The 15,354-nt window shown below is 43.3% G+C and overlaps 1 protein-coding gene across 2 annotated transcripts in view; it reads right to left on the bottom strand.

Annotated features, from left to right (window-relative positions):
• Mctp2 (multiple C2 domains, transmembrane 2) overlaps positions 1 to 15,354 on the bottom strand; it is a 113,682-nt gene that overhangs the window by 36,605 nt on the left and 61,723 nt on the right. For both annotated transcript variants that reach the window (XM_013012180.1, XM_013012181.1), the window contains 3 exons: positions 13,090 to 13,191; positions 12,633 to 12,707; positions 10,355 to 10,474 (listed from right to left, as the gene is read on the bottom strand). In XM_013012180.1, the coding sequence (XP_012867634.1) occupies positions 10,355 to 10,474; positions 12,633 to 12,707; positions 13,090 to 13,191 (297 nt within the window). The remainder of the gene's footprint in view (positions 1 to 10,354; positions 10,475 to 12,632; positions 12,708 to 13,089; positions 13,192 to 15,354) is intronic.

The following is a 15,354-nucleotide window of genomic DNA, read 5'->3' as shown; positions in this document are numbered from 1 at the left end:
TTGTCTAATGTTTTAAAACTATTCATTTATGTTGTGCTTTTCTAGTTGGGTAATGCCCATGAAGGAATTTGTGATTCAGAACACATTAAAACTAACCCTAAGCCACAAAAGGAAAGAAAGATATGTTCTCTGAAAGCAACTAGATTGAATTTGGTATCTCTCTCTCTCTCTCTCTCTCTCTCTCTCTCTCTCTCACACACACACACACACACACACACAAAATGTTTAAGTAACCAAAGCATTTCATAGAAGCTGAAACTCCTCCATGGCATACATCTCAAACTTTAGCTCCGAGTAAAACCAACTCCCCTCCTGCAAAAAAAAAAAAAGGCTTAACAAGATTTGATGAAGATGAAACAGGTACCAACTTGATCAGACTTTTCATCTTCTCCCTTCTATCAAAGATGGATGTGAAAGACCATCAGAGAATAGTATCATAAAGACGCAGAAGAAGAAAAAATATTCTACAGAGAATTTTTCCTAAATTAAACAGATGTAATAATTTCCACTTGTAGATGATCGTATCAATTAAAAAAAAAAAAACAACAACAAATTGCTGAAATTAACATCCCCAAGAAATAATCCACCAGAAATGCACCTTGGGATTCTGATCATTTATGAGTCTCTTTCGCCACCTACAGGACAATCTGTGCACAAGTAGAGCAGCAGCTATTACCTCTGAGATCCTAGTGGCTGAAATGTTTTCCTCTTTTTCCAAAGTTTAATTCTGGGGTTGAAATTTGCAATGGGGAACTTTCCTTACAAGAAGGACTTTATCAGTTTCCAAGGAAAACAAACTTCCCCTGGAATAGCTTACCAAATATTCACAATTGCATATATTGCAAATATTCACAATTTGCCTAGAGGAATCCAGAGCAGGGAAAATGTCACCATTTGTAAATATGCACTGAGTATTTGGTTACCTCTCCTTTTTCCCCCAAACACGGACAGCTTCAAAATTTAGTTTACAAAAATGATTAGTGTGGATCTACGAATGAAGGACAAGTTTTTGCAGAAACCAAAACCAAAACACCTTCCAACACAAAGGAAGAGTTATCATCATCATTGTCGTTTTTACTATTGTCTTGATGATATCATAGTTGCCAGGCTCATGAGCTCTAACAGAAGGCCCACTGACGTGCAGTAACACTACAGATCTATGATTCCCCACAGTAGGCTGTTCTGGGTAACAAAGCCACAGACTTGCAAAATACTTCCAAATGTTAAAATCTGAGAGAAAATGTACTTTAAAAAATAAAGCCAGGCACCAGTGGCTCCCACCTATAATCCCAGCTACTTAGGAGGCAAAAAAGCTGAGGACTGAGGTTCACAGCCAGCCCCGGAAGAGAAATCTGAGAGATTCTGATCTCCAGTAACCAGTGAAAAGTCAGAAATGGGGTATGGTTCAAATAGTAGAGAGCCAGCCTTGTGTAAAAAAGCTAAAGGACGGTGCCTGGGCCCTAGGTTCAAGCCCCAGTACCAGTACACAAATAAATAAATAATCTATGGACACAAGATCTGTGGACTGTGTAGATAGATGTTTACACTCATGAACAAAAACTAATCATGGAAACATTTGTGGTGAGAATGCTTTCCTTCTCCACACTCAGGAAAACAACATTACAATGCAACCCTTGGTTTCTTTTACCCTGAACAAGCACTGAAGAGCCTCTGACCTCAACATCCTAGGCTGAAATGTAAAGGTCATTTCCAAGCCTCAAGAGAAATATATAGTCATATGTTAGGAGAGAATCTCAGGAAGGAAGGCTGTCAGGACGTCAGTTATCAAATGACAATGCCTTGAACCTGATTTTGATTTGACGCTATATTTGTTTGGTGTATCATTGAGATCTGGGATTTTATACCAATAGGCATCTTTCCCCAAATAGATCCATTATTTAAAAAGCCAACCCCATACATACACACACACACATTCTCTCTCTCCCCCTCCCTCCCTCCCCTTCCCTCCCTCCCTCTCCCCCTCCCCCTCTCTCCCCTCCTCTTCCCCCCTCTCCCCCCCTCACCCTCTCTCTCTCTCTCTCTCAACTCCAGATAAAGGGAGAGGTAGCAAGTGCGCAGTAGTAAACTCTAACCAGACCACAAAGAAGGTTGCACTCCATAAACATCAGATCAGGCAGCTAGAATGATTACTGGGCTCTCTTGTAACTGTCACCTGTAGTGGGTCTAATTAGAGGCTACCCAGGAAGCACGCCCACATCACACAGCAATAAAAGGGCCCTTCGTTTGCCAAGCCCAGGCAGACAATGAGAGCACACATGCCACCTGATGCAGACTCCCAAAAGATCAGCCAGGGAGACTAATAAAAATGACAGCTTAGAAACAAATAACAAAGCTCAGACTGAAAAGAAGGGAGGGGGGAGGAGGGGGGAGGAGGCGGCAATACTAAATTAGCCAGAAATACAAATACAAAGCATGGCTCTCCCACAGATCAAAACCTACATACAGAATGGTGATAACTGTTCTCTGTCTCTGTCTCTCTCTGTCTCTCTGTCTCTGTCCCTCTCTCTCACTCACACACACACACACACACACAACACACTATTTCCTCTGTTTCTAGATATTCTTTTCCATTTTTTTGCAACACACAAAAATGTTTGCACATTCAGGTGTCCTGGATTGAAACAAATGGAAGAGGAGAAAAAGCATTCCTTTCTGTAAAAGTCAGAAATAAAGTATCCCCCCCTGCCCCCCCTTCCCACCCCTGGCTGCAAATTCACAGACTTGTTGATCCCAGTAATGAATGTGTGGTTCCCTTCCTCCTCTTCCCAGAGTTCTGCTGATGGTTACCTTTTGGTCATTTTGCTGCTGACTAACACCACCCTGACGAGGAGGTCAGCTCAGGAAAATGACACTCACGGCAAGGTGAAGTTGAAGTTGTGAAGTCATTTTCTACATTTTAGCCACCAATAGGTGTGCACGAATTCTAGCCTTCTTCCAAGAAGCATCGGTCCCATGCCCGCTGTGTCCCTACCACTGCTTACCCTAAGTGGGAAGGACTGAAGAGTGGGCCTTGGCTGTTTTTTGTAGCTCACCACAGGCCATAGCAATCCATGTGATGGTGTGCTGTAGTTAAGGTTGATATGTTCCGGAAGGACCTGTAATTTCCACCTGTACGTCTATGCTTCTGTCTGGAAACTTAATCCAAAGACTGGAAACATGCATATGAGAATAGGCTAACACAGGTAAGTGTGTCCGTTTACCTTCTCAATGGATAAGCCTTTGAATGCAAGGACTGTCATTCCAATAAATGTCATAATTAGCAAATGCCTCAGAATCGTCAATAGAAGATGCAATTATGTGGTTAAAATCACAATGTGCAGTGATGGACTGTTCACTCCAGAAAATGCTAATTTAAAGAAAAAAACACTTTAAAATAGTTTCTGAAGTATAGTACAGAGATTTCCCTAATAAGGAAGATGTGGGAAGTCACCTTACAGATGTTGCAACCAAGAAAAATGCCTACTAGGTTAAGCAAGCTACGCAACATGCACAGATATCTTACAGGCATGTGTTTATGTGCGTGTGTACGTTTAAAAGACCTTAAAAAATTCTCTCACGTAAAATCGGGGGTTTCCTTTTGTTTTGTTTTTCATCCTTATGAGAACTGTCTGGGTTCGATTCCCCAGCACCAAAAAAAAAAAAAAAAACACAAAACAAAAACAAAAGAATGCAATCAAATGCAAATACAGCTGCTGATAAACAAATCAAGGCTAGACCTTCAAGCAAAACTAAATATTTCTGGCCATAATGACACACAAATACCTAAAGCATCAAAAGGCCACCTGAACAGCTTTATCTGGGAATGCCCACCAATCTCAGAACACCACTGGGACTCTATTTGTCATTTGCACCAAGTCAAAAGCACCAAATGTTCTTTGAACCCAAGAGGCTGCATGGGCAAACATCATCCTCAAGGTCTCTGATCCAGTTTTCTCCCAAAATGCCCTCAAAAATGTGCTTGGGGACAACTTTTGCTTTTCAAAATGCCGTCTGCCTCTTTCTGCATGATTGCGCTCACCTATGGAGTTGCTGTGTGTAGGGAGGGTTGCTTGTTTCTAATCCTAAGGTTGATTTTTAATTTCACAGTGAAATGTGTTTCTAGTTCTTGGTACGCTAGTATCTCTAAAAGCCAAGAAATGTATAAATGGTATGTATAGGATTGTCAGTTAAAAAAAAAAGAGTAGAGACTTGGAACCATCTGATTAATGTCTTAAATTATATGGCACATTACTGTCCCTGTCAATACTGAAAAATAAATAGTTCATTTCCCTACACTCAAAAAAAATTTTTTTGGAAAAAATATCACAGATGTAAAATAATCATAGCTTTATGAAGATGCCTGTTGATCAACAGTAGATAGAGATGACTACTTAACATCAAATGTCCAAGTTAACAGTTTAATAAAATGAGGAATCCATCAATGCCTCTGCCAGCTTGCCTCCTTCTATGTAATAGGTGTGGGTTTGACAACACTGGTGGAAAGACAAAAACCATATAAATGTAGCCCTATTTTACAAGCACCAGGAGATCTTTGCTATTTAAAATAACCTCCTGATGATGCCATCTGTTGAGTTTATCAAATGAAAAATTCACTTCTTTAGAAATGTGAATAGGCAGCCTTGTGGGTTACGAGCTGTAAATGTATCCTGGCGAAATGAGACCAAAGCAGAGCCAAAAGTCAAGCCCATACCTAAGATTTTAGACAATTAATATTATCACCACACAACATTGTCTCTTGAAAATGGATTCATCTTCATCGCCATCAAACACTAATCCAGACTGAGGCTGGGAAGATAGAACAGAATCTCCCATTGGAAACAGGCATCTATTTCTTGGATGGGATTGGAAGATGTTCTGAATTCTCTCATTCCCCCACCACCACCTCTGCCACCCTTTCTCTTACACTGAACAGCCTAGAAATCTTAAAGAAAAAAAACGTTAAAACATTAACTACCTTTCCTATCATCCCACTTAGTTTTACACAATCAGCATTTTTATTTTTCCTTAAAAATTCTTCTACCTCATCTAAGAGAAATCTCCAGAAAAAAAAAAAAGTAGGGGCAGCGGGGAGAAAATCTCATATTCCAAATTGGGAATCCACCTCAAGCCAAGGCTCTGGAACTTTCCATCTGAATTCCTGTGCCAAGGCCTGAGCTGCTCCCCTGGATGCTGGGGGGAGAGGGGGTTGCTGAGGGAGGAGGCAAATGTGGCCACCTGCGGCTCCTTTCATTTAAATCCTGTCACCTCTAATTAAAGTAAGTGTGATGGAGAATCGTTTCTCCGTAGCCAAAGACTGTGTAGGGCTCCTAAAGCATCCTGGAGCAGTCTTTCCCTCCGATGCACTGTCTAAACGCACACCTGAAGTCTTGGGTATAACGGCTCTCATGTTATTGTCTGGTACACAGCAAAGTGGCACACTGATATCAGGAACAGATCACACGTACATCCATCCTGTAGTGCCAGCTCTGTCTCTTTTAAAAACATATGAGCTCCTACAGGTCCCTTCACCTAGAGAGGCTTGTTCTACCATGTACAAAGAAGAGGGCAACAGTACCTATTATTAGGCATCAGTACGTTGCTGTTAGAACTGAATGAGTTAACGTTAGTACAGTGCTCGGGCTAGAATCTGAACCAATGGAATAACCTGAGCTGTGAAGATGGGTGAGCTGCAAAGCCTGCTGGGGCAGAAGCAGGAGTCCATGTACGAAAAGTGGCTTACATGTACAAATCTACCCACACGAGACTACGCAAAGACACTCAGCGCTAGGCCACTGGCAGTCAAGTGCCATGTTGTATTAATTTGTCTTTCAACTTAGAACATCAAGAATGCGGCTTTGGGGAGAGGAGAGGAAGATAACCATTACATATGGATAAGGCCTCAAATAAGTTTTAGTCAAGCGTTAAAAAAAAGGCACTACATAAAAGTATTTAGGAAACTTTCAGGAAAGATAAAAACACAGGGTTAATAAAATATGTCTAGAGGGAAGGGAAGGGAAGGGAAGGGGAGGGAAGAGGAAAGGGAAAGGGGAAAGGGAAAGGGAGAGAAGGAAGAGAATAAAGGATGAAAGAATAAAGGATGGAAGGAAAGGCTGGATGGAGGGAAAGGAAGAAAAGAAGGAAAGGAAGGAGGGAAAAGGAAGAAAGGAGAAAGAGGGAGCAGTAAAGGAAGGGAAGAAGGAAAGGAGGGAGGGAAGGGAAGGGAAATGAGTCTAAAAAGGGGATTTTTGTCTACTCCAAAGAGTGCAAAATTATTTTTCTAATAGCAATGAATCTAGCAATGATAACCTCTTCACTTGATCTGAATTTCCTCTCTCCAGGTTGAGGAGAGTGTCACTCACATGGGTTCCCAGGACAAAGCTCATGGTGGAACAGGACGAGGTTTATGCGACCTAACAAATCGGTGCTCCCATTTCTGTCCACCTCGTTCTGATCACGTCCATGAGGACCTGGATCTCGCAAGGCCGTTGACTGTACTTTTCACAACGGCTTCCCACAAGACAGCGAGGCGTTCCTGTTGGGCTAAGGCATCGTAGAGGAACGTGTCATTTTTCTTTCATGAAGTCTGAACATTCATCGCTGGCCTAGACTACACACAACCCTCCAAGGCAGCGCTGTGTTCTGCATCAACCGGAAATAAACACACGCACATGAAGCTAACAGACGATTTTACAGTCATTCGCCACCCAGAAAAGGAAGAAAAGAACTCAGCCCTTCCGTTCTGCCCCGAGGGTGGCAGGCCACCCTGCCCGTACTTCCGGAGGTTGGAAGAGTCCCGCTGGGACCAGCTTTGCCACGGTGACTCCTTTCACACCTGTACACCCAGCCTTCCACGTGTCCTCTGCCCCCACGCCCCGTGGATGGAGAAGAAGCTCAGGCAGAACTTGGTCATCTGAATCCATTGTGGGCTGAAGAGCGGGCTTCGGAACAGCAGAGAGTCATGTCTTGCATTTGCAGAGGCAAGCAGGTGGAACATGCAAGATGCTTCCAGAGAAGGCAGAGAAGAGACCCAGGTTCATCGATGAGCCTCCGTGCCCACTTCTGGCTCACCTCACCTGAAAATTCAAGGCTCTACAGAAAGACACCTTACACTGGAGACTCACAGATACAGTACCATCGCGACTGGCATCCCCAGTGGCAGCACCACCAGACCGCTATGCCGAAACAAAAAAGCCATACAAGAAAAAAGGGATGATCCCACACAACAAATGAATCTTGTCATTAAGAAATAACTAAGGAAAGCCCCAGCACTGGTGGCTCACACCTCTAATCCCAGCTAGTAAGGAGGCTGAGATCTGAGGATCTCACTTCAAAGCCAGATCAGGCAGGAAAGTCCATGAGACTCTAATCTCCAATAAACCACTAAGAAAACCAGAAGTAGTGGTAGAGTGCTTGCCTTGAGCTGAAGAGCTGAGGGACAGCACCCAGGCCCAGAGTTCAAGTCCCATGACCGACAAAAAATAAATAAATAAGTAATAAATAAAATAGTAGACTAGAAGAGAGCTAAAATAATTCTCACTTGGTCCTTTCCAAAAACAAAAAGTATTTTCTTTATAACCTCTTGATTTAAATAGCAGAAATGGCTTTGACATGATCACGGGGAACCTTTAGTAAAACCTCACACTTGGTGAGCTCAGAGCTAAGAACGCTCAGCGTCCCTGTGGGAGATGCTCCATACTTAAGCAACACAAACATGCTAGGGCCCCTGGAGTGTGAAGTTTCAGATGAAACTCAAGATGCCTTCCCATGCTGTGGTTCTGTGTGCGCAGTTACCCCAAGGACTCTGTGGGGGAGGGGTACAAGGACATTCCGCCCAGACCCCCACACGCCCAGATGTGCAATGTTAGCGACACACACCCTGCTCCAGATGACCTGTAAGGTACAACACAGGCAACTCTAACTCAGGTATAGGTTCGCGAATGTAGACACAGGACATATATGCCAATGGGACACAGGCGGAAGAAATGTGAATGAAATGGAAGTCATTGTAATCCTGTTGCATTAAGGGGGTGGGGGATGCCTAAATTTATTTATACAGATGTCATTTCACCCCTCTCCCCCCCCCCACTCTGCAAATCTTTCCAATACAGACGCTGAACTATATGGAGTTTGTAACTAGCTGCTTTTTCTTTTCTTTTTCCTTTTCAATGATACCCTGAGGGAAATAGCTCCCTGTCCACAGACAGTTTCATAAACACCAGTGAAAAGAACGGCAGCTGTGGGTCTTAGACATCTGAAGACACAAGGCTGCCTCTGCCAGCCGTGCCCAGGGCTGGGCGAGGAGGTGATGTCCAGCAGAGAGACCCACCCGGAACACAGCAGCAGAGAAGTGGAGGCCTGCCAGGACGGCCTTCCCGCCCGTCTAGAAGTCCTCTCTCCCGGACAAACTGTTTCTATTCATTTCTTCTAATCTTTCTTGAGATCAGACTGGCAGCTCATTAATCATTTCTGTCATCTCCCACCTCCCCCCCCCCACCAATCCTAAGCCACCACCACCCCCAAACCCAGGGCAACAGATCCCTGTTTTTCTTTAAAAAAAAAAATCACAGAGCCAGAAACTGAATTTGAGAAAGAGGAGCCCCTGGGTCCTCACGGCAGCAGTCTGGAAGAAACCACAAGTTGTGTTCACATTTCCCCCTTTCGCCCAGAATCGCACAGAGCATTATTACGTGGGAAGTTTTGAAGAAGAATCCAAGGGAGGCCGAGGTGGTAAGCACAGAAGCCTAGCCCACTGAAGAGGACCTGGGAGAGGGAAATGGATAATAAATGCCTGCACAAAGGAGGATGTGGTTAGCGAATTCCTCGTTCTTGCAGCCAAATAGGAAGCTTAGACAGCAAGAAGGTATAGTAAAGAGAAAGTCTGCTCTGTGTCGTGGCTCAAGTCTAATCTCAGCTGCTTGGAGTGAGAGATTGGTGAGACTGTCATCTGAAGCCGTCCAACCCGAGCACAAAAGTTCATAATCTCCCCTACTCCAAAGACAGCAGAGACGATGGTGGGCATAACATGGACCAAGACGTACTATGCTCATAGAGTGACCTGTGGAACACACACACACACACGAGTTCATGAGACTCCATCTAAACCAGGTTGGAAACGGTAATGCAGGAGGCCTGTTATTCTAGCATCAATTAGAAACCACAAATAGGAGGATTATAGCCCAGGCCAGCTCAGGGGCATATTGTGAGACACTACAAGGAAAATAACCAACACAAAAAGAGACTGGAAGCATGGCTCAAGTGGTAGAGTGCCAGCCTAACAAGTATGTGGCTCTGACTGAATTCAACCCCCAGAACCACCAAAAGGAGCAAGAGAGAAAGAGAGAGAGAGAGAAAGACAGAGAGAGAGAGACAGAGACTGAAAATGGACCCACAGGCAACATAGCTCCTCTAGGCCCTGAAATGACCAAACAAAATGGTAGAAGAAATATCAAATTCCCAGTTTCCTATAGCAGAATGATACAGCAACAGCCTTTTATGGAGCAAATATAGTGATGGCGTAAAAAATGAGAGCGGGACCCTTAACTGAGTCCCATCTAGGAACTATTTTTTTTCAGGCTCATAGGATAGGAGAAAACAAAATCACTGACACTATTCTGACTACACGAAGGTAGATTCCCGCCACCCACAGAAACTATGCCCTAGATTCACTCATTCATCCGACTAGCTCCTACCGTAACCTCTGTTCTGTATAGATTAATGATGTAATACCAAGTGTGCACGCTGTACCCTCGGGAGACATGGAAGTCGTTTACAATCTGATTACGGGTAAGTCCATTTTCAAATGAGACGGAAAGCCCAGAGATGTGAGATGAAGGCGTTGTACCATCTGTGAAGATTCCGATACTCTCCCCCTGACAGGTTTTCCTGGCTTTGAGTCTGTGGTTCTGTGACCTCTACAAGCACGAGCTGGTGAGAGGAAGGTGGGGGTCTCCACTGCCACATTCAGCCCAATTGTAATACGTACCCATCAGCTAAGCGCCAAATGGCTTGATGCAAACGCGAGTGTTTCATATCCCTGTCTATGAGTGACTCCCAGAAAACCTAAACTGGGCCAACTTAGGGATAATCGAATCATGTGATTTTTTTTTCAGCTACCATTTTGAAACATTGTGGGCCATTGCCAAATACCAGCAGCCGTAAGCTGGCCACGAAGCAATGTATGAGTAGGATTCGAGTTAAGACCAGATTTTCACATGTTAACTCTCACCCTTAGGTAAGGGTAAGTACAGCATGAGAAAGATAACTTTCTTCATAACCTTCTGTGCCAGGAGATATCATAGAAAGACCAATGGAGATGAACACACAGCAATTAATTTGGACATAAAAGGAAACTTACCACGAATGCTATTGTACTTCGCAACGTGGATTCCCACTGAAAACAACCTTTGAGGAACTGTATTGTATTCCATATCGCCAAGGAGAGTCTTTTTACCCGGTCTACATCTCTCGACAAAATCTGATTTAAAAAAAAATACAAAAAGTATTCCAAATAGTTCCTTTATATCAAGAAGACTAGCCATTTAAATTATATCCTACAGAGGTACCAATGGAATAAGCAAAGGGAAGACTCCTCTACTTCTAAAACTCTGCTTAAAATATTATCCCCAAAGGAAAAGCACATCCAATTACTCTGAAGTTCATCTGTTTTAATAATGTTTAGTAATAAACAATAATACTCAGTACTGCAACCAGGCATTTTGGAGTAGGACTGCATATGTAGAGGAGATAGAAAGAAGAGAGAGAGAAAAGAGATAGAGAAAGAAACAGAAAGCTTGAAAGAAGGGAAAGAGAAAGAAAGAAAGAGCTTGAGAGAGAAAAATACAGAAGTATAATAAGATGAAAGCAGTTTAAAAAAATAGGACTGAGGGTTGGCATTTTGTTTGGAAGCAAATGGCCGGACTAATAGCAGACACTGGCAATTACTACAACTGCTCTAGGCCAGAAGTTTATGAGAAAATATCATTTGGGAAGGGGATTCCAATTCTGCCACTTCCTAGCTGTGCCATGTTGGGCAAGTTTCTTAACCTCTCTCACCCAATTGGGTTAATATTACATCTCCTCTTACAAGCAGCCGGGAGAATTAAGGGCCTGGGGGGAGGGAGGAGTACTGCTATATAGCCAATCGCTTTGAAGTATTTATCTCCTCCGCAACCGTTTCAACGGTTGTGAACATCCAGTGAGGCTCAGTAATAAGCAGCACAGGGAGAGAGTCCTGACACACCCCGGGATTTCAATCCCCCATCCCTGGCTGCTCTCAGAGCCCAGAGACACCCCACGTGGAGGAGTTCTTGTTTTGCAAAGGAAATGTCTTTCTCTCTCAGTGGTAGGCAGATTCATTTCAATTTGTCTGCAAAGCAGATGAGCCAACAACCCTAAGTCGGGTTTTAACTTTCAAGCAGAGAGAAAGGCAATCATAACAATAATAATAAATAATAAAATTCAGATTACACAAAATAAATATGACATCAAGGCCCTGGTAGACCAGCTCTAAACACGGGGGGCGGGGGATGTGTCTCTTTCCAAGACAGGCACAGGCTTTGCCCAGCACACCCAAAAAGTTCCCCAGGGGACAACAGGGTAAGATGCTTCCATAGCCCGAGGCTCTGTGTCCTTCACAGCTGCTCCCCGCAGAGGAAATGGTGGAAGTAATAAACACTCTGAAAAGGGGGACACGCTGTCCCCTGCCGAACACGAGAGGACTGGGGGGACAGAATGCAAAGCTAGGGTGTGTCTCAAACAAGGGAAGGGGGGGGCGGAACTCTGAACCCAGCGATCAAGCTCATCATCCAAAAATAAATAAATAAGGTGAAAGGTCCCCTTTCTGTCCCGAAACTTCACTTTTTGTTCAACGGAGAGGAATTCAGGGTGACAGGAAGAGGGAGTTAATTCCTTGTGGGGTAAAATGTCAACAGGGACCAAATTTAGACTATGTAAAAGTTATGTTTGGGGAACCCGGGGTCCACAGCCCCCACCACAAACCCGCTGGGCAGCCTTTCTTTACCATCAGCAGAGAGGAAAGCTTCCTGCGACCCACAGAGATTAAAAGGTTGAATGAGCACAGGAGGGCCACCAAGGAAATCGGGACAGCATTCATGTTCCGCGATGGAAAGTGTCATCTAGAAGATGATTCAGGGACATCCTAGAAGCTGAGAGCTTCTTCTTTCCCCGATGGCTATGTTTTTGGAGTTGTGGATTGTTTTTGTGCCGGTCCTGGGGCTTGAACTCAGGGCCTGGTGCTGTCCGTAGTTAGCGTATTCACTCAAGGCTAGAGCTCTACCACTTGAGCTACTGTTGCACTGATAGCTTGTTTGCTGGGTTCCTTGGAGATGAAGAGCCTCATGGACTTTTCTGCCCAGGCTGACTTTGAACTACGGTCTCCACCACCTGAGTAGCCAGGATTACAGTCATGAGCCGCTGCCCCCTTGAGTCTTAGCAAGCTCTCTAAAACCCTCTCCTGGGATGGAGACAATGACAAAGAAGTAGAGAAATGAAGGAATATGGGAGGAGACAGGCGTTGGTGGGAGATGAAGAGGCACAAGCCAAGGCACAACAGATGACTTCGGTCCAGGTGCTGAACTACGGTGCCAAGCCTGCTTCTCATGGTCCACACCTACCTTCTTTGACAGCTTGCGGCTATCTTCAACAAAGCGCTTTTCTCTGGGAGTAAATGTCCTCAGACTTGCTTTGACCTAGAAAACATCATTGTTAAAAAGGGCAGAATTCATACACATACATACACACGCATACATTATTGTTATTGTAGAGGTGATATACAGAGGGGTTACAGTACATCTCTTTTTGAACCATGTCTCCCCTTCCCTCTCTCTCTCTCTCCCAGTTTTTCCCTCCCATCCCCACCCACAAGATGTACAGTTCACATTCCATTTGTAAGGAAATGGAAGGGCTTGGAAAAAATTATATTAAGTGAAGTAAACCAGATCCAAAGAAACATAGGTCCCATGGTTTCTCTCCTTGGTGGTTAACTAAAATGTGCCTCTAAATCTACAAGTAAACACACTAGGGTTGTCTTTAGTTATGGAATAAATGGAAGTATGATGCTGTAAGACTTACTGGATTATAGATGAGGTCCATTTCTAAGTAAATTGTTCCTTTAAATGCTTGTTCTAAATCTTTATTCTTCAATACATAACAATTCGGTTGTCCATCTCTAATCTGTTCAAACCAAAAGGAATCCATATTAAGGCAACTCTTGTCTACTGGTTGGGATGGTAATAGCTTTGAACTCAGGGCCTAGTGTTTTTAGGCAGGCAATCTACCCCCCACCCCACCCCACATATACACACCCCCTTACCCCAGTTTCTGGTATAAACTTTGTCACTGAAATGGAATAACCAAAGCTAACTTTGACAAGGTAGAGAATGTAGAATGATTCCTGATGAAACAAATATCCATCCTAAATCAATGTTTAGTGCTACAGTCCTTTATCTGCTAGGAAGATAAATTAACAGGTGTGTTGATTGGTACAAATTAAACTACGCAAGTGTTTGTTTGTTTTTCCCTCCAACATCTCAGAGGTTATACATTTCCACATTCTCAAAAATGATAGCTTATAAAACTCTGGCCAATCTTCCTCCAGATTGACAAGGCCAGGGGGTGAGAAGGGAAATCACGGACTAGGAAACTGTCATAAATCAGAAGAGACATGGGAAACGAGATGTGTAAATGCCATGTGGTGTTCTGAATTAGACCCTGACACCACAGAGGACATTAGTGCAAAAGCTACGAAAATCCAAACAAAGACCAAAGTTGAGTTTATTAATAACACTTCCCAGACAGAGGCTTTGACAAATGCATCATGGTAAAGTTAAGATGCTCACATGAGGAGAAAGTAGCCAAAAGGTTACCGAGGACACTCTGCCATTTCTAAGTTTAACATTATTCCCCAAATAGAGCATTAAAATATGTTGAACAAAAAAGGAACCTTTTTTTTTTTTTTAAATAAAGGGATCGGCGTTTCTCTCACTCAGGAACAATGCACAGCAAATAAGTCAATCAACTTAGCTCCAGTGGAGGTCAAAATCATTCAAAACTGCCCAAAGGGCCAGCAAACCTTCCTAACACACAAGTCCTTCCAACGTCTGCTCTCTACCTGTACTACCTCTACCCCCTCTCTTCCTCAATTACTAAGCTACCTGTAGACACAGCTTACACCTATGAAAAACAACTCCTGCATTATTTTAGAAAGTAGTCAGCTTCCACAAAAGGCCAACTTCATTAGCTAGCTTTAATCATGTTCCGATTTGGTAAGAGTCATACATCTTGATACATGGGAATGGGATGGATGGACAGATAGATGCATACATACATATGTAAATATGTAGATAAAACAGACAGGCAGGCAGGCAGGCAGGCAGACAGACAGACAGGCAGACAGGCAGACAGAGACATATAAAAATATTCTGGATTTTAAGCAGCATGCTATTAACTCTAAGAGAGCCATGGCAAATTCAGGTTGAATGTGTGTCGCACAAGGGATTGTAATTATCAATCATTTAACTTAGGAAACTCAAGGGCATGAAATCTGAGCCATATTTTAAGTGACTATTGGTGTCATTACAAGCCTTCACACAAGTGTTCTTATAAACAGTGAGGGAAATGAGGTGAATCTGGCACAGGGGGAAACAGTAATTGAACATTACAAGGGAGAGGTATCTTCCTTCCCCAAGTCACCCCACCTCTCTCTGATTGAATAGCTTTTATACAGAAAGATGGTTTTCCTGGCCGGTGACTGAGAGGAAAGGGCTGCCCCCTATAAAGACCGGGTTTCCTTCCTCCACGGTGTCCAAACAGGATCTGGAGTTTCCGCTCCGATACACAGCCTCACTTAATAAATGGTGGGTGTTAAAGTTGAAAGAAATAAATACAGAAATGGAATGTCACTTGGCCACGCTGAAGTCAGCCCAATTGTATTTGTTTCAAGCCTCACTCATTGTAAGGCTATCTTAAAATTTCCATGATTGCTTAAGGAACAGGGAAGGTCAACGGAAGAACCGGAGGTATCCGTATAAAAAGAAATATGTTATAGCAAAAGGAGATTTTTTTTCCTTTTTTTTAATTTGGTCAATGGCCATATCCTGTTACTCAATGTCCTATCCATTGTGTCCGCAAAGACCAGTATCCACCTAGGAACATGAAAGCCATCATCAAAGCCAGAGGTACAATTAAGCTGTCTGTGCTTAGCACTTAAAACATACTGTCTGAGTTTGAAAATTACCAACAAGATAAACTTAAGTCCCTTTTGACACTCCCAAACTCTACAGCCCTTCCCCTAAGCAGAACTTAAGATAGGAATTTGGTTCATATCTGTTATTTTTA

This window comes from Dipodomys ordii, unplaced genomic scaffold (genome assembly GCF_000151885.1).
Source record: "Dipodomys ordii isolate 6190 unplaced genomic scaffold, Dord_2.0 Scaffold15, whole genome shotgun sequence".
Taxonomy (NCBI): Eukaryota; Metazoa; Chordata; class Mammalia; order Rodentia; family Heteromyidae; genus Dipodomys; species Dipodomys ordii.
Note: the sequence above shows the minus strand (reverse complement) of the source record. Positions and strands in the feature narration are given on the sequence as shown.